General features: G+C 56.8%; 1 protein-coding gene across 2 annotated transcripts in view; it reads left to right on the forward strand.

Moving 5' to 3' along the window:
* The first annotated feature begins 8,693 nt into the window (after nucleotides 1-8,693).
* The window catches only part of RPS6KA1 (ribosomal protein S6 kinase A1), a 39,814-nt gene continuing 29,574 nt past the window's right edge, over nucleotides 8,694-18,933 (forward strand). The window contains exons 1-2 of one of the 2 annotated variants that reach the window (XM_087760779.1): nucleotides 8,694-8,829; nucleotides 15,269-15,313. In XM_087760779.1, coding sequence (XP_087616905.1) covers nucleotides 8,767-8,829; nucleotides 15,269-15,313 — 108 coding nt within the window. In that variant the 5' untranslated portion in view covers nucleotides 8,694-8,766. The remainder of the gene's footprint in view (nucleotides 8,830-15,268; nucleotides 15,314-18,933) is intronic. The other variant, XM_087760781.1, reaches the window with a different exon arrangement.

Consider the following 18,933-nt stretch of genomic DNA (forward strand, 5'->3'; position numbering starts at 1 on the left):
CTGCTCTTTACCCAGACTGGTTTGCTTTCTGACAGGACCCCTTCTCTTTACTGAAGCATTAATTTCTAAGGCCACAGTGAGGGTATTTAAACCCATCCACTTCTGCCTGTGCCCTCCTCTTCCCAAGCGCTTCTGGCGGCAGGCGAGCTCGTGCCGGGGGTGAGCTGGCGGGGTTGCAGGAGGGACGTTTGTCCCTCGAGCAGTTGGCTCCCGTGTTAATTCCCAAGGAGCTGGCAAACAGCTGCCAAAAAGCTGTTTCCCGTCTCTGTTGATCAATATTACCTTTCCACAAGCGTACGGCGTTACCGAGCGTTAGCAGCTAATAGCACCACGTTTCCTGCACGATTTCAAGGACTGTAGCGTACCCCAGAGTCCTTATGTTTGAGAGGAGACTTTTGAACTAAATAACGTTACACCAGATGTTATTTATTACCCATTTCCAACGCAGCGACCCTGTTTCCACCCAATCTTGTGCTGGGCTGCTGCCACAGGACATTTATCTCCACCGTTACGTTCGCGGCTTCTTGGGTTAGGGGCAAACGATTCCGTGCAGACTCCCCATCGAGAAGGAAGGCAGCAGGTCCGGCCAGGACTCTCCGAAACCTGGGAGCAAATGTCTGCTTTCCCGCAGGAAGAGGTGAAAGGAGTCGTTACCTACCCGCCAGTCTCGTTTTTGCTGTCACTGAAGCCAGTGGCAAAACTTAAACTGTGTTCCAGAGCTGGAACCTTTTAAAACGCTCCCTGCCTCTGCCAAAACCTTTGTGGGTACAACGCAGCCTGCACCGAGGCTTTATCTACCCACTGGGTGACGAAGGACCCGCCGGCCAAGTTTTTAGTTTGTCGACGGCTGTTCCTCAGCGGCTGGAGACGCTCGCGCCAGCGAAGCAGAGGAGACCCCGCCGCCCGCCGCTGGCGAGGACGCGTCCCTGCGCGCCGGGGGTTTCCTCTGCACTGAGCGGTCCTTGGTTCCTGCGATCTTTTTATGTGCTTATTCTAGGAATTCTTCAATATGAACGTTGGGAAACATTTCTCTATAGATGTTTAGCCCCCAGCAGTGAAACTTCACCGTCGGAGCAACACAACCCTGCCCGCTTCACCGCGACAGAGGAAAGGCGCAGCCGCAGCCTAACAAAGAGGCGCTCGATCGCAGGGGTGCCCACCAAGCGTAGCGGAAGAAAGATAGAAGTGAGCTGCTTGCTTTCGATCTTAGAAATGATCTTTTCTGAGCAATTCTGGAGTATGGCAATGAAATGAGAGCAGCACACAAGAATCAGGCAGGCGGATTTTTAGCCTGCTAACAGAAAACGCTTTGGGCTGACTTTGGGAAGCCCGTATGGTCACTGGCGAATAATTCTGAAAGAGGATTTTTCTAGTGAAGGATCCGGTGGTTCCTCCCTCGGCAGCAGAGGTGTAGGCGCTCCAGGCAAACCCACCGAGACGTGCACCGAGCCAGCAAAGACCCAGCTGGACGGCCCGGACCTTTCTAGTACAAACCCCACGTGCCTCTTTGGGAAGGAGGAATGCCTGAAGAGCAGCCTCCAAGCTCCCTGCCCTTATCATGAAGGTGAGAGGAGGAAAAGAGCAATTTAAAAAGTAGAAACAAAAAGTTCCCCCACCGTTAGCAGATCCTCTTCTGCTGTCAGATATTGATCCCGTCCCCAGGGGAGCAAAGAGGGAATATTCTGAAACAGCCAAGCAGCAAAGTACCGGCCTTGTATTTCTGCACCATTTTACGGTGTGCTGAGACGCGCAACACCGCAAAATATCCGAGAGCTTCACTAAGTCCAGAATCTCTTTTTTTTGTGATGCTGATGAGGGACGGACGGATTTTCTTTTGCCAGGTAATCGGGTTTCTGCCCTCCCTGAACCCGCTGTGCCTGTTGTCCGCTCCCCACCAAGGGCCGAGGGGCACCGTGCAGCTGTGTGCGGGCCGCCGAGTCCCGCCTGTGCTGCCGCGCCGCCTTAAGCGCTTTTTAAAATACAGAAGTGTTACTGGGAGAAAAGCTGGAGACCTGCTTCTCTCTGCCAGAATGATGAGGTACCTCTTTCCCCCACCTCTCTAGAAAACCTTGCTTGTATTACGTCTTCCTAGGTAATACGCGTGGTCATTAGGCCAAAATATTCCCAGTCAGGATCATTTCTCATATTTTGGAAGCTTATTTCTCTGGTTATTTTTGAGATGTGGCTTTCCAAGGCTGCGTGTGTACAACGGGCTCTGTTTTGAAAGAGGACCGAGAAGTAAAACGCTGCCGGTCGCGAGTATGTCAGTCTTGAACAAATCAGAAAGAAAGTTCGTTTTTTCCCCTAAGGACAATACTTTACTGGGCTCTTTAGGCGTCTCATCAGGATTTCCGAAATTCACTTCCAATTTTGAAATGGTTCCTTTTTTTTTTTCCACGTTGAACGATGGCGTCCCGACCTGCGCGCTGGGGCAATGCGGGACGGGGATTTGCCCGTGCCCTCCATCGAGCAGGACGAGACTTGTTCAGCCGCGCGGCGCAGGCTTGAGCGCGCAAGCGCTGGAATGACATTTCCCCCTCGCTGGAGCCGGGTTTCTGTTGCAATGTGCTTTTGTTTTCCCCTACCCTGTCTGGAGAAACTGGGACTCGTGTGCTCTGCAAGTAGCACAACACTGAGGGCATCGATTTGTACCCACTTAAAAGCCCCATCCCTTGTTTACCAGCTCTTAAACCTGAAAGCACCATCAAAACTGACGGTGCTTAGCACTGGTGTTTACTCGGCTTTCTCCCTGGCTAGGGGACGGTGAAAACAGGCCTGGCGGTTTCGCTTCTGTTTACGGTTTCTAATAGTCTCCTCTTTCATGTCAGCACTCCCTCGCAGAGCGCTACGCTGAAATAAACTACAAACATATCCGTATGCTATTCAAAAGCAAAATCTGCCGGATAACCTGCTCTAAATAACTTACCACCTCAGGGGCAAGCCTGCCTGAAAAATTAAACGTTAAACAAAAAAGAAAGCTATTGCTTGTATTTTATATGGGGTTTTGTAAAAGCCTTTTTCTGGGGTAGCTGGAGCCACACTTGACCTCTCGTTTTGCCTTTGAAGCTGGGAGCTGGAGCGGCCGGAGCCGGCGGCTCTGGCCGGGGCGCGTGCCAAGGCAGCGGTGAGCGGGCGCAGCCGGCGCGGTCCCAGCCCGTCGCAGCTCGCCGCGAAGCCGGCCGAGGGAGAGCCACGGCTGGACGGGCCTGGAAAGAGCTCCTCTGCGGCCCTGGGACGCAGCCGGCGGCTGGGGCAGCACCAGAGGCAACTGGGCAGAGCGTGATCAGCCCCGCGTAGCTCGAGTACCGAACAAGCAAGTCGCCTCCCGCTCTCCCCTCAGATGATGTTCAGAAGAGGTGTCTAGGTGTGGAACGGGTTATTTTCTGCTTTTGTTGGATGTCAACGGTTGTGGACTGCGTAGGAATGGGAGCGGAGCGCCGCTGGTTGTTCGCATCCGGGAAAGGGAAGGTAGCGGATCCGGGCAGGCTGGCAGCGACTGTGTCCATGACAACCGGCAGCTGTGGCCTGGCTCCCTCCCCATCGCCCCCCCATCGCCCCCCCATCGCCCCCATCGCCCCCCCATCGCCCCCCATCACCCCTCCATCACCCCCCATCACCCCCCATCACCTCCCCATCGCCTCCCCATCGCCTCCCCATCACCCCCCCATCGCCTCCCCATCGCCTTCCCAGGGCGCGTCCCAGCTCCCGCTGGTCCCTCTCCTCGAGTCACCTCTTGGCTGCAGCTCGGCGTTCCTGAGAGATTGGTGCAAGGCTCACAAATTACGCACGTTTCCTGGAGCCACCAGCTCAATCGCTTCTGCTAGCAAAACCCTTCCCTGCCTTGAGCCACCTGCGCTTCAGCCAGGGGCTCCTGGGAGATGCCTCAGGGGATCTGCTCGCGGAGGCCCTGGTTTACAGCAGTACCACGCAGAAGCAGGGTGGGCTTAGCAGGCTGGCAGTTTGCAGAACCAGCAGGCAAAACACAATATATAGTGCAAAAGAAAAGAGTTTCAGGTACACCGGACACCTTCAGAAACGCAAGTGAGCTGAGCAAGGCAGCGCGATGCTCACCTCCGCAGGAAGCGTCAGCAGAGGCTAAAGGCGTTCGTTCCATGAAGCAGCCTTCGGTCTGCACAAAGCCCTCGCAGGGGAGCGAGAGCTGCCTGGGCCGTGCTCCCCAAGAAGCTGCTCATCCCACAGCCTGCTGCGGTGCATTCTGCATTCCAGCGGCCGCCCGGACCTGCCTTGGGAAACGCTGGCATTTGAGGCAGCTGCAATCGCGCACGGCGCTAAGGAACGGAAAGAAATCTGTCAGAAAAGCAAAACGCAATTCTGCTGTTAAACGCAGCCAAAGTTTCTCATTTGCAGGGCCCCTGCTTTGTATCTTCAACGTGATGTTTGTACCACGCGAAGGAAAAATGTGTCCCGGGAATCAAAACAAGGTGATCTGTCATCTCTTCCTTCATGGTGGGAAAACAAAGCAGAAGAGGCAAGGAAACGAGATTGTGAATTGGGACCCGGGGGCTGGAAGACGGGCGCGGAGTTCCCGTTCCACCCCGCAGCCTGCTGGAAGCACGACTCGGTTTCCCCTCCGGTGCAGCCGGGGTAACGGGGAGCGCAGAACTGATTGCTCAGGCTTCAGAATACAAAGAGAGCTGCTGCGAGCTCCGATGAAACCACGCTCAGCGCAAACACAAAGCAGATTACGCAGGTCTGTAAGTTGTAGCGGGGATGTGGGACTCAGCCTCGCGAGCTCTTGTGCCTCCAAGCTTTTCGCATTTCCTTATATGTGTAAAAGCGGCGCAGCGTGAAGCAGGCGGTTATCGAGAGATGCTCCCGGGCTTCGGTGAAAAGAAGGGACACAGGAGCCGTGGAGCGCTGGGTTAGTGCGTGGTGAGGTGGAGGAGCACTTGGGCAGCTTTTGGAATAATGGGGAGAAACTGGGCCTGGTAACGCGGATGAGGACCAGTCCCGACACCTCCACTTCGGAAGGGCTTCTTTGGGGAGAACTGGCTTGACAAACGTCGTCAGCCTCCCTGACAAGGACAGCGTTACACACCAAAAGCCAGCCAGCGGCAGAGGCAAAAAAATCCACAATTGTATTTGAGGAGGATTTGATGTTTTTAAAGCCAAACTAAAACCGCAGCATTTTGAATTTTCAGCAAGGGCAACACTGACAAAAGAGCCACCCAGCTGGCCCGGAGCCTGCCTTCGCCGTGGCAGCGCCTCTCCCCAGCCTGCGGCTGGCCCAGGAAAACGCCCGCATATACGTTTTAATCCCTGTGTTTAGCCCCGAGAGCCACCCAAGCAGCAGGCTCTGCTGTTCGACTCCAAAGAACGCTTTCTGTACCCTGCCTTCAGGATAGGGGCTGCTTTTTATCGCCGTTCTTCAACGAGGAAATAAACCCTGGGGGGAGCGCTGCCTCGCTTCTCCTACCTGAGCATCCTGCCCCGCGCTTACCGGCGACCGCGTGCCGCGTTTCACGTCCTGACCATCAGCTACGATTCAGCCTTGTCTGCTGCGGGAACCGAGGGAAGGCGGTCTGACAGCGGACGATAGCTTCTACCAGAAGAGAGACAGCTTCCCTTTGGGCCCTGCAGCTGGGACTGGAGACCTTAGCTTGTTTCCCCAGCATGAGGGATTGCTGAGGTGTTACCCGGGCTTTCTGGGGGCATCAGTAGAATTCTGAGGGTACCGGAGAGCTACCTCAGCAACATCCTCTCCCGGCCTTTAGTAAAAGTAGCTGCAGAGATGCAGGGAGTAATCATGCACGCGTCATTTGTCGTCTCCCCAGTATCTTTAATTCGCTGGTTTATTAAAAGAAGCGGGCAGGATAATTTGGTAGTTTTATTTAGGTGCAGTGGTACCCATGGGTTTAGAGCCGTCTTTTTCTTCCAACGTAAAGAAGTCATTGCTCCCTAAAGCTGCATAATTTCCGTCTTTTGTCAAGTTCACGGTCAGCCCGCCCGTCTTTCTGCTGTGAAACGTGAAGGACTTTGCCCGCCGCCAGCCCTCCCAGGGGTGGCAGCAGCCGCGGCTCCCGTCCCCCTCTCACCGAGTTGCAGCAGGCCTCGCTCTGCCGTTCAGACGCTTCCTCCGGCTGCTGCCCGTTAACCTCGCCCTGAGACCGTGAAAACGAAGGCTTGCTCTTCTGCTGGTTACTGTACCGCCCTGTAACTGCCGCTTTTCAACACGTCAGAAGGAATTTATTTTATTTTTAACGTTTTTTTTTTTACTGTTTATAATCACAGCCACGACCTTGGAGTCAGAAATTTCCCAGGAGTTAATGCCCTGCGTCCCCCCAGCTGCTCCCGGCAGCTGCTCAGCGCCTGATCCTGCCTGGCTTCCAGGCGTAACCCTCCCTGGGGGCTGGGAGGCTTGCGGCGGGTCACCCGACGGGAAACGGCCTTTCTGCCCGGCATCCTGCCTTCAACACTCCCCGTGGGATCGCCGCCCAGGTGGGAAGCTCCAGGCGCACCAGGATGCGATGCCCAAGGTTGGCTTCGTGGGGCCGGCGTGGAAGCACGGCAGTCGCGGAGCAGCGTCTCGTTTTGTTCTCCTTCCAGAAGGATGCGGAGAGCAGCCGCCTGCCCTCGCCCGCTCCGCGCTCCCGCCCCAGCCCCGTCCGCCTCGCGCGCCACGTAGAAGGAAGGGGAGACGCGCTTTGCAAACGGATGAAGAAGGTGAATGGGATGCCGGTATTGGCATCATCCTGTTATCGATGCCATTCGAAGCAGGTTGCAGCAGGTGGAGGATGGATGTAACCAGACGGCACGCCGCGTCCCAGGCAATAAGGGGAAATTATGGACAGCTTTGGAGCTGAATGAATGACTCGCCACAAGACCCGCTTCAGCTCGCTCCCGCAGTAAGTGACACGAGTTTAATGGGCTCTAACGGGACCTCAGTTAGCACCAGCCGGGTGGATTTGTGTTATTTAATGCCTTCGTCTGGGGCTCCAACAGCTACGGCACGGGGGGCTCCGAGCACAGGACTCGGCGGCGGCAGTTCCCAGGCTTGGCTCCAACGCTTGCTGTCGCTGCGGGCATTTTCTGCACTCGATTCCCCCACGTGCAAAAAAGATGTCAGCTCTGGCCTGAATCACAAGCGGGTCCTGATGATGACTTACAGATTGGCTGCGAGTGCTGTGAAGGTGAACTGGAACTTTTCGAAGCGCTGGGCTCTGTCCGAATTCAGCGCTTTCGGCGCCCGCTGCCCTCCCTGAGCAGGTAAGGGCTGGGGGCTGCGCGGCCCGGCCCCGGGACAGCTGCCCTCGGAAGGCAAAACCCCAGCTGTGTGCGCCTTCCCTTAGGCTCGTCAACTGTTTCCAGCCACACCTCGATGAAGTCAACCCTTAGCAATGCAACCTTTTAAAAAGATTGGTTTGGGTTTTTTTTCTAACAAATAATTTTATAATGACACATGAAAACATGGTGCTTTGGGGTTTGGTAGAAAGTGAGCAGAAGAAAACTTTTTCCTAGTTGAGAAGCCTCGCAGGTGAGAACAGCCGTGAATGATGAGCACTTGTGCCTAAGGCACCTTTCCTCCGAGTCCCGAAGGCCGCAGAAAGGTGGGTACGTTTGCACCCGGGCTTTGCAGGGCAGGCGGGCGGCGCGGAGCACTGACTCGCTGCACAGCGCAGGCCGGGAATCCGGATTTCCCAGCGCAGTTTCCTGCTTTAGCAGCAGCCTGAACGGTGTCGCCGAGTTTCTGCTCAGCGCCTCTTCTTCTGGCCATGCCCTGTCGCAGCGCACGCGCGGCGAAACAGCCCGACGCTCCCGGAGGGAAACAATCTCCCAAGGCACAGAAGAGGCGGACGCTTGGTGCCGGGCAGTTTTCAGTAGATGTTTGGTGTTCGGGTGCTTCTCGGTGCCTTGAGGATTCCCTTGCGAGACGGGAGCGCGCCGTGACCGCCCCTCCGGCCTTGCGAGGAGCGAGCAGTACCTTGCCAGCAGTTTTAAGATGTTTGCATCCAAAAACTATCAGGGCAAAACGCGTAGGCAAGGGTGCGGCTGGCAGGGAACGGATCGCCCCCGTCACCCTCGCCACCCCCCGGAGCTGCGTGTGGCACCCACGCACATCTCATCATCTTTGTCCCTTAATCAACCCGCCGCACCTTGGGGTATCGGCTCGCTGGCTGCCTCCAGCTGGTGCCGGAGCGTGGCCAGAGCAGGGCAGCGAGGCTGGGGCAGGGGCTGGAGCACAAGGCTGGGGGGGCTCAGCCTGGAGAAGAGGAGGCTGAGGGGAGCCCTCATCGCTCTCTGCAACTGCCTGAAAGGAGGCTGGAGCCGGGGGGGTCGGTCCCCTCTCCCCAGTAACAAGCGCTGGGACGAGAGGGAACGGCCTCCAGCTGCGCCAGGGCAGGGTTGGGTTGGATGCTGGGAAGAGCTCCTTCACCCGAAGGGCTGCCAGGCGCCGGCCCGGGCTGCCCAGGGCGGGGGCTGAGCCCCGCGGGGGTGTTTAAAAGCCGGTGGATGCGGTGCGTGGGGACACGGGCGAGGGGCGGCCCTGGCAGCGGCGGGGCTCCATCGCCTTCACGCCCCGCCCCCCCCCCCGCACCACGGGCGCTCCCGCAAGGCGCCGCCCCCGCAGCGGCTCCCCGGGGCCCGGGCCCCGCCCGCCCCGCAGCTCGGGGGGCGGAGCCTCCCCTGGCCCCGCCCCGGCCCCGCCCCGCCGCTCCCCGCCGGCCCGGGGAGCCGGTGCCCAGCGCCGGGCGCCGCTGCCAGCCCAGCCGCGCCGCCGAGCCCCGCGGGGCCGCCGCCGGCAGCATGCCGCTCGCCCAGCTGGCCGAGCCCTGGCCCGACATGGAGCTGGTGCATCTGGACGCGGAGGTGAGCGGGGCGCCGGCCCTTCCCGGCGGCGGGGGGTGGGGGGGGGGCTCCGCGCCGCCCCCCCGGGGGTCTCCGCCGAACAAAGGAGCGCCCGGCCCGGCCGCCCCCGCCCGGCGGGACCCCCCCCGGCCGCGGGGGCTGCGGTGCCCCCGGCGCGCGGTTCGCGGGCGGCCGGAGCCGAGCGCCGCCCGGGGCCGCCCCGGGGCTGGGGCGTGCGCGGCGGGGGGCGCCGGGGCCCCGGCTCCGCTGCTGCCGGTGCGGGCGCCGGGCGTTGGGGAGCAGCGTGCTCCTGCGTCCCCTCCCGCAGAGGGCAGCGGTCCCCGCCGGGGCCCGGGCGAGAAATGTCCCGGGGTTTGGGTCTTTCTCCTCCAGGCTCCCCCGCTCTGCGCCGCCCCAGCCCCAGCCCCAGCCGCTCTCGCAGGCCTGTGCTTCAAACTCCGGCCACAGTCCTGTGCCGCTTTGCTGGGTGCCTGCTCTCCCCTCCTGCTTTGCTCTTTTCCTTCTGATTAAGGTCTCCGAGCCAGATGTGCAGGACGGTGCACAGCATCTGTCCACATCTGCAGCCTTGCATCACAGCCATTTCGGAATAAAGGGACAGCCCGTAGCAGTTCTCACCCGCGCAGAGCAGCCAGCTGAGGCACTGTGCTCTGGCACGCTTTACTTAAACATCGTCTCGTCCAAATTGGAGCTAGCAGCTCTGCTGGAGACACCGAGGGGTGCTGGGGATTTTGTCCCAGGTGTTTACTCAGACCTGGGTGCTTTTCCATCGTTTTGGCTGGATTCGATGCTGTCACGCTCTTCTGTTGCGCCCAGGGATGTTGCGGTGGTTAATCGGTCAGATTTGCTTATTCCTGTCTAAAATTGCCTCTTGGGAGATCTCTGCTTTGAAGGGAAGCAGAGTTTCACCACCACTGCGATGACAGCAGGGAGGTCAGCTGGCGATCGGAGGGGAGGCTGCCTAATTTTCATCCGCCAGGTATGGCAGGGCTTCTCCTGGAGCCCCCGGCGCGGGCGAGGGTCTGCCGGCGCCGCGGCTGCCAAACAGCTGGCACGGCGCTGCGGTGGGCGACGAGCGTCCGCTCCGAAGCATCACTTGAGTCACGAGGATGAGTTTGTGCTCGAAGGTGGGAGAGGAGGGAAGCCCTGCGGTGGCTTGATCGCGATTCCCGAAACCACGTCGCGCGCCCAGAGCCGGGGTGTAGGCTGTTGCTGGAAGACAGGGCTTTTGATTTGTGGTTTCCCTTCCTAAGTAGGAGGATAGCCTGAGCAGCCAGAAAACGCAACTGGAGTTGTAACAGGAAGAAACGAATGCCGGTGCCCAGGGCGGTGAATGCCGTGGGCGAGATTCGTTTGCTGCTTAATCCCGGGTCTCCCAGGTGCCAGGCAGGCGCCGCGTCAGCACCACGGGCTCTCTTCTGAGCGGGAACGGCCGGTGGTCCGGCGTGTTTGTCAGCCCGAGTCGGCCATGAAGACCGCGGCAGCAGCAAGGACTGTTTGCCCCATTGCGTTAGTAAGGGGTGTGTTAACTGGAAGCTGAAAGTGGAGGGCCTGCCCCGGGCTCTGGGCTGTCCCCTTCCCCCGGCTCACCTTGGCCAGAGCCCTCGGGCAGGGTCCGGAGCCGCTCGCAGGTGGTATTTCTGATCAGTCTTTACAGGTGATCCCAAGTGGGACGTTAGCCAGTTAGCTCCCTCTGTTTTCAGGTGAGCAGGTACGTGCACTTGACTCCAGCGAGGACAATAATACGGGTGTTCTTCGCCTCTGAACCTGGCTGCCATCGCCTGGGCCAGGCGTCGGGGCGTTCCCCGACATCCAGCAGCGTCTCTGCGAACAGCGGGGAGGGACTGGGGCTCAGGGGAGTTTTGCACCTTGAGAGGCTAAATTCGCCAAGGTCAGGGGCCCAAGGAGAAAGTTTTCACCGCTCCCGGGCAAGGTGGCACCACTGAGAAACCGAGGAGACTTTTCTGGAACGCCAGTTACGTAAATTGCCCTGGGATCGCTGCCATCCAGGTTAGAAACCGGCTTCCTCCAACCTTTGCTTTCTGAGTCACGGAGCAGAGGTGCTGTCACCGCGCTGGTGGAGGCATCGGTCCGATTGTTAAGGGATTCGGGGTTTTTCCACTGCGTTCCAGGAGCGTTGGCCGGCTGCTGCTGGGGCCGGGTCCCGGCTGGCACCCGCCAGTGCTCAGCCTGGAGCCGTGCCGGGGAAACGCGTGGAAGTGGGTGGCAGTGGGAGCTTGAACTGATCCGCTGCAGGAGACGAGGCCCTCTGTCCCGGGGACTGAGCTAGCTTCATAAGACTTTTTCGCTTCCCCCCCCCCGCCGCTTATATTATTCAGAATATTGCTTATGTAGTAGAAAAATCTGGCTGGGGCAGCGTACAGGCGATAGAGAGTGGAGGCGAATGACTTCATCACCATAGCGATGGATACTGTCATCGGGGCTATGCTTTCCTTTGAACTCTGGTCTTGTTACACAAACATACAGCGACACAGCTGACGTGGGATTACGCCAAACCCAACCACTTCAAGCTAATTATTTTTGCTGGGATATGTGTACCATCCCTTATGGAGCAGGAGCCATTCATGAATAACTAGCTTTTTCAAGCCTCTTAGCTGAACAATGCATAAAACAATGATCAAAAGATAGGGGAGGAAGCCGAGCAGCTTTCGTCTCTGATACGCCTCGCGCATAGACTCCTCGGTCTGTTTGGGCTACGTGAGTTCTCTTGGAGATCTTTATTTTTGCAGAATCATTTCCTTTCTCTGAACTGCGATAGGCAAGATCCATACGTCCCACTTAATAATAATAAAATGCCTTGTTCTTGTGTCAAACTAGCAGAAGCTCTGGGGTGGAGGCTTTCTTCCCCCATTCCTCCCCGCTTGAATCCTTCATGGTTCGTCAAAGTTGGGCGAAGGAGCGTCTTTGGGTACTGGTACCCTCGTTGGGTTGTGTATGGGCAGCTCAAAAGCGACTAGGCAAAACCTAGAGGCCCAGAAATAGCAGCAGGCTGCTTTTCTAAGCAGAGCTGTCGATAATCCGGGGTGACTTGTGCTGACGGTGCTAACTGCAGAGCGCAGCCCTTGATGGCAGTGGGAGCGGGCACGGTCTTGCACGGCCCTGGCAGGGCTGAGGCTCGTCCTGATTGCGGATCAGAGCAGCGCTGTCCTGTTCTGTAAATTGCTCCCTGTGCCGCAGATTACGTGGAATTAAAGGGATTTAAAATGCAAGATGTCCTAAGATAAATATCTCCCAAGTTCAGCCGGGCTGGCAGTTGCGTAACCGAATGCGCTCGTTTTCCAGTATACTTTCCTGCGTGCTCTTAAGAAAACTTCTTAGAGCAGAATGTGTGCAGAAGGGCTTCTGCGGCCCCTCTCGGGCAGCTTTAGCTGTTGCTCTCCCGGAGGTGCCCTCGCTGCCAGGCTGCTGCTCCACGTGCCCATCAGATTAGCTCCGTAATCCCCACTTCTGCTTGCCCCAGAGCAGCGCTGCCTGGAGAGCTGCAGGGACAGGCTGCTGGCCCCTGGCGAGGCTCATGCTGCTGCCTTCTTGGTAGCCCAAGCCCTGCTCCACCGCCATCCGCATCAGCTCCTTGCTTCCCTGGGCACCCAAGGGAAGGAGCTGTGCCTCCCTCCTGCGGCAGGTGTTGCCTGGTTGCTGCCTGCGGGGAGATCTTCGGGGCTGCTGTTGGAGTAGGACATTCAGGAGCCCCCTTTCCAGCCCCGAGCAGGGCGTGCTGTACGGGGCGCCCGGCACGGAGGCACACGCGCGCGCGCTTGCTGAGGCGCTGTGCGTGGTATGCGGGGGAGTGCAGGAATAAAGCATTTTAAAGAGACAAATGTCAAACCAAGAAGCCCACAAGCTCTTTCAGCTGTACTACGATGCGGTGAATGGCCGTATTTTATCTTGGGAGGTGACGAGTCTGTAGCTGTGAGTGTGTTTCCATCTTGGATGCTTACAAACGGCTCTTGAATTCCATATGAGGGAATAAGGACTGGTTTTGCTCTGGGGTAGAAGGAAAACATTTGGCTCTAAATACTGCAGTTCTCTCCTTACACATCTGCCTTATGTCAGCTTGAGAAAGTGCCTGTTTTATCGGGAGCTTCGTCCCTCTAAGACCATGGGCCTACATGCCCAGGAGACCTCCCTGGGGTGGACGCTGGTCCCTTCCAGGTAGGAAGGATTTCGGTCAATCCAGTGTGTAGGACAAGCGTTCCTCGGGGTAGGGAGCTGATGAAACCCAGCACTCGAAAGGTCTGGCAGGTCTGGAGGTAGCACCCGCTGTCTCCTAGCTTACCCGTGCGGCTGAAGGCTTGGACAGACCCCGTGTTCACTTGCCGTGTGCTAGTCTTCCCAGGGAATAGGAGAGCTCGTCCCATCCATCAACTCGCCCCTCTTCTAACACGTGCCTTGTAGATCTGTTCTCCAGACCATGAGCCAGGCACTGCTTCCCTCTGTCCAACACAGAAATTCTACTTCTGAAGCTGTTTTAGACATCGACAGCCCCGGTTTTGATTAGCAGCGGGTTATGAATTGTTGATCAGTGGCAGCTGAGCCAGTAAACACGAGCGTCTTCCCAAGTCTGGTTATCTTGAGCAGCGTCTCCCCCCTCGTTGGGGAGGCTATACATAAACACAAAATCTTACTTCACTTCTTTGCTATTCTTTGTGCTAATGGCACCGAGAGCTCCGTGTAAACATCAGGGCAACGTTCCTCTGGAAGCACTTGCCTTGCGTGGCAGTGCTATTGCTTTTTTCAGTCATTGGCTGAAAACACTTGGGAACTTAAGCCCAGTTTAAGTCGGCACTAAGGTGACTTGTGGGGCTCGGAGTGGATCCATATAAATGTCAGTATTGCAGGGCCTCTCCCCGGCCGACGTGCCGGCGCTCCGCGGCGTGGTAGGACCAAGCCGTTCTGCGAGGTGCTGCCGGCAGCGCAGGCTGGCTGCGGTGGGAGTGGGGAGCCCTAAATGTGACGATACACGGAGACTCTGGACTGTTGTCTGTGGATTTGAAGTATCTGAGAACTAAACTTGTGCTTAAATGCAGCTCTTTAGCGTTGCACCTCTTATTGCGAGCCAGCTGCAGCAGGTGGCCGAGCAGTTTAAGAGCGGCAGTGGTGACCTCCCGTGGGAAGCAGAGGAGGGTGAGCCTGGAAGCAGTCGCTGAACGTTGCCGAAGGCGAGGGCAGCGTTAGAGGGAGGTTTCCTCCGCGGCCCCAAAGCTCTCTCCAGACCAACAACTGCAAGTTTCGCTTTGTATGAAAAGGAAGGACGTTAAATTTGGCCCAAGGAGGAGAAGGGGGTAGTGTAGTCCTAAGACAAATACCAGGTTGATGGCCCCTTGCTTCTCCAGGGAAGGAGCTAGCTTTGTTTCTGTTGATTCCTGAAAGACACTAAAACCCAGGCATTCAACTAAAAATCTGAGGCTGAAATACAGGTGCATTGCACCTCTTCTCTTGGACTGTAACATCTAAAGAGAAGGGAATAAACTCGCCTTGTTCTTTCAAAGAAAGAGGACTCCCATGAATTTTTGGAGCCTGAGACTGTAGTGCAAATAGATGTCAAAGCAAAATCTTCTCGCCCTTGTTTTTCTCCACAGTCTGCAGAAAACCTTTTGTACGTGCCTATCCTGCTCTGAGTATCTACGTCTGATTAAATCCCACCCACTTTTGCTCCTGCTGGCTTCTCCAGGCCCTGTGCTGTGCTGAGCCCGATGCGCCTCCGGTTCAGCGTGCGGCGTGACCGGCTGCTGCTGCTCCCGGCGCCCGGGTCGCCTGCTGGGACTTTGTACCGGGCTCCAGCAGCGGGAGCTGGACTCGCAGGCCAGGGGTGGCCTGGAGCCAAGCAGGTGGCGCGGATTTCCTGCCGCGGTATCGGCTGCGATAGGGTAATAAATAGCTGATAAATGTTCATATTAAAGCCAATGTCATGGCAAAACCGCTGTTAACTGCACCCTAGCACTGCTTTCCCGTCTTCGCCTGATCTCCCCTGCCTGCTTCTTGCAGGAGCCCCAGGGACGCAGCGGAGGGGGCAGCCGCGGCGGGGCGGGATGGTGCAGCTGCGGGGCTGCGTCTCTGCAGCACGCGGTGCCGGGGGTGCCGCTCCTGGAGCCACCGCCCCAGGGATGCGCGCCTGAGCAGCGCGGGGCTGCCGTTCGCCCCACGAGCGATGGTCGGTATGGAAGCAGCCCTGATTTTATTTGAGGGAAGTGTGGAGAGACTCTTGGGACAAGAGCCTTTTTTTTTAAAGTTTTTTTTCCTTAGCAGATGGTGTCCCCTCGGCGCACGGGGAGCGTTCAGCCACCTGTACGATGTCCAAAAGTGGCATCCTCCCCTGTCTGTCCCGCGTGAAAGGCTCTCAAAGCCAGCAGCCTTTGTAAGGGGGTGTAAGGAGCGGTCCCATGCCTGGCGCGTGCTAATGGCAGGTTCTCTTCCTTTGCAGAATGGGCAGGCTGCTCCAGAAGAAGGTGGGAATCCTCCATCCAAGGTAAAAATGCTCTGGGGTTATGTCTTCAAGTCATCCCTCTGAGCTGCCTGTGGGGGTGAGCTGACGGGGGGAATGGGTTGGGGATGGCTATTTTTAAATCCTGTAAGCTGCTGCTTTGTAATCTGGATGAGTGCATGTGGGAGTGTAAGGGACTGGAATAGGGGAAAAGATTTTCTTCCTGTCCCTTTGGTCATCCAAGCATATCTGGCAGGTTTCCCAAAGGGCCACCTCTGCCCAGCACGCAGGAGATGGACTGGAGGCCATAGCAGAGGGGGAGAAGCGAGAATCCCTGGGCTGTTTCAGTGCCGTGTTTACACCCTTCTCTCTGTTGTGATCTTGCCAGATGGGATGAGAAATACAAGAGTATTTGATGGTTTTGGCACAGCGGCCCTTGCTGAGCGCCTGGTATCTGTTTATTCTCTTGCCGTGGTGGGGCTGGGAGAAGCTCCACTTCTGTCGCGTTGCCCTCTGCGTCCCCGCTCACATCAGCAGGGAATGGCAGAGGGAACTGAGCTGCTGTCTCCGTGTTTTGGGCGAGGGTCTTGGTCTGCTAGACCTTCTTCCAACCCCTAAAGCTCTTCCTGCTCCACACATGAGCAGCGTGATGTTGAAGAACTTGATTTCCCTGATGTGAGCCCTCTCCCAGTACGAGACTGAGGACCGATGTTGTTAGCATGGGTATTTCCCAGTTGTGCCCATACTTCTCTGTCCTGCAAGACACTGTGCAGGGTAGAAGAGCCATATCAGTGCCTTGAAATCAGAAGCCTTTCAGGATTTCCTTTTCTGATACGTATGTGCTATAACTGTGAAGAATGACACTCATATGTTTGGCTTGGGAGACCTTGCTGAACGGGGCGTCGGGAGTTTGTCCTGTGCCTTGCCCTCGGGGAGCACCCTGGAGCAGTTTCTCTCTCTGAATCACCGTCCGTGTTAAAGGCCACGGGGGCTTATTGTATTGTTTGCCCTGCTCATTACTGTCGTATTTTTAGTAAAAGAAATTTAAACCTAAAAAACAATTGTCTGCTTTTCAGCCAGTTATTCTCCAGGAACTTATGCTGGAGTTCTGGCATTGCCATTGCATCTCAACGACCTGTTCTGCGTTTCTGTCCCAGTTGCTGGACCGGCACTTTTCCAGTGGCCTGCAAGAAATCTGGCGTGGGTCAGATGAACTCGGGTCAACGAGACTGCGCGCTTCCCTCCCCTGAGAATAGGGGGTTTGTGTTCTTCACTGTGCCTGCATCTCTGGCATGGGGAGAAAAAATAATCTGTCTCTTCTGGTTGGATTCCAGCTGGGCTTCTAAGACTTGAGACTTTGCCTCTTTCATCTTCAAACACTTGGCTAAACTGCCCTCCCGTAAAAGCCGCCGAAGGATGTTGCTTTAAACATAAGTGAAGACTTTTTGAAGGACATCACTGGGACAAACCCTGGCCGATTCCATCTGTAGACGCAGCCCCACAGAAAGATCATGTGCTAGAGGCCAAAAAGCACTTGGGGTTCTCTGTGTCCGTCTGTCCCTCTGGGGGACGCGGACGTGAAGTCCCCATCGCAGCTGGGGAGCTGAGCAGAGCGGCAGGCAGGTTGTCCCACATCCCACAGCGGGGAAACCGCACGGGCCCGGTGCTACGTGCAGGTGTCCTGCTTTCCACTTTTCCGAGGCAGCGTGGCCGAAATGCCTGCGAGCGCTGTCTGACAAGCCCATTTTCGGTAACTTTTGAACACGTGAAGCCCTGCTCCGTGCTCCTGAAATAACCTCGGTCGTGTTTTCCAAGTTTGTACAAGGTACGTTTGCTACCAGCACAGCCAAATGAACTGCCTCCTATAAACACATACCTTCCGCTTCAGGGCGAGCTCTGGCCCTCTCACCCAGCTGCGATGCTGCAGATGGGAAGCAGGCAGCGCACCGAATATCTACATATTTTTCTGTTCGTTTGGGGGTAGACGTCAGCAGCGATTCTGGCACTGGCTCTCCCTACACCAAGGACTAAGGAAGGAGAAGGAAGCGGCAGTGAACATCTGAGGTTGGCTGTTCTCAAGTTGAAGGTTGCTCAGGATCCCTCCCGTGCCCTTCTGTTCTAGCTGCGTGTGGAGAGCTGCGAGGGGAAGAGGCACTTTTATTCTAGGTTTGTACTTGCTATCCTTTTGCAGCTAATTCTGTGATCCCTTCTAAAAATAGCCTGAAGCAGCGACAGTGGCGATTACTCAACACCCACGCAGAAGTGCCATCCCTCCCCCTGTCCCCGTAAGTAGGATGCTGCCAGGAGTACAATCGGTATTTGCCTGGGCCATAACCAAAGACGCTTTGCAAAGGAGCAAATCCAAGAGTTCTTCAAAAGAGTTCGGAACTTCGCAGCTGGTAGCGCGAGACCGGTGCAGCCCAACGCCTCCGCCATCGTCTCACCTGCCGTTGTTGCACATTGGGGCCTCCGGGCGTGAAACGTGACGGTCACTGCGGAGGTAGCGAGGGGATGGTTTGGGCCAGGCTGGCTGTGATCTGGTGCTTTCTAGCTGCCTTTGTAGCTCCAGCTCAGCCTCCTCCTGAGGACAGCTGGTGCATTTCACAGCTTCTTGTGGCTTTTATTCCTTGTGCGGATTCCCACCTTTCAAGAACAACTGTGGTACGCGTGTCCCTGCAAGCATCGCGCCTCAGTGTGTTTATCTGAGTATCTTGGAAATGCCTGCAAGATCCTACAGCTTGGGCCGAGAGCCGTCTGGAGCGTCTGCCTCCCTTTGCATGGTCACAGGGAAGGGAGCCTGGGTCTGCAGTCAGGGCCATCCCAACAGCATTCCAGCTCTGCGGCCCTAAGGAATTCCAAGCCAAACCCTCTCCTTGTGCGAGCACAATCCTAGGTTGCTCATGCCCCAGTCCTTTCTTATCTGGATGTTCCCAGTGGGTCCCCACTGTAAGAGTTTGCAATCTGCCAGGCAACCCTGGCTGCACCCCTCCAACCGAATTGCTAATCCAGCGCTGTATCGAACGGGAGCCTTTGGCAAAGATAGGTACTGGGATGGCTTTTTTGTCTTCCTCTCCTCTTTGGTGGTGTTTGACCCTGTTTAAATTTGATGTTGGCTTTAGGATAGCAGCACGGCTGGTGCAGGGTTTGAGTGCAATGTCTGCAGGACGCTGAACAGAAGAGCTGCTCTTTCCCATTCGTATTGGTGGTAGCGGAGCGGGACTGCTGCTTACGGAGCAGGACTGCTATCCTCATGTCCTCCGCGTTTCAGGGCGCGGGGCTCGCTTTCTTCCTGCGACAGCCTTGGGTTCACCTCAGCTGCGTCCCCGCGCCGGGCAGGAGCAGAACGGGCGGTCTGCTGCCTTGCGCTCAAAAGCTGCTCTGCCCCGGCGCTGATCGGCAGCGCTGTGCGTTGGTCTCTAGGTACTGAGCCTCGTTCTCTCCTGTGTTCCTTAGGTTTTAATTGCCAGGTAGGCTGGAGATTGGTTCAGCTGGGGAACGGCAACAGAGGGCTTGAATTCAGTGGAAAAATGGAACCTCTCATAATTGGGGTTTTACAGCCTGCTCTGCAGCCAGCTTGGCTGAGAGGTGAGCTTGTGCTCCCTGAAGGTGCCAAGCGTGAGGAATTATGCATGAAAGTACAGCACCCAATTAGTGAAATCACTTCA

Source organism: Nipponia nippon, unplaced genomic scaffold (genome assembly GCF_047370975.1).
Source record: "Nipponia nippon isolate SJK-2023a ecotype South Korea unplaced genomic scaffold, ASM4737097v1 scaffold_23, whole genome shotgun sequence".
Classification (NCBI taxonomy): Eukaryota; Metazoa; Chordata; class Aves; order Pelecaniformes; family Threskiornithidae; genus Nipponia; species Nipponia nippon.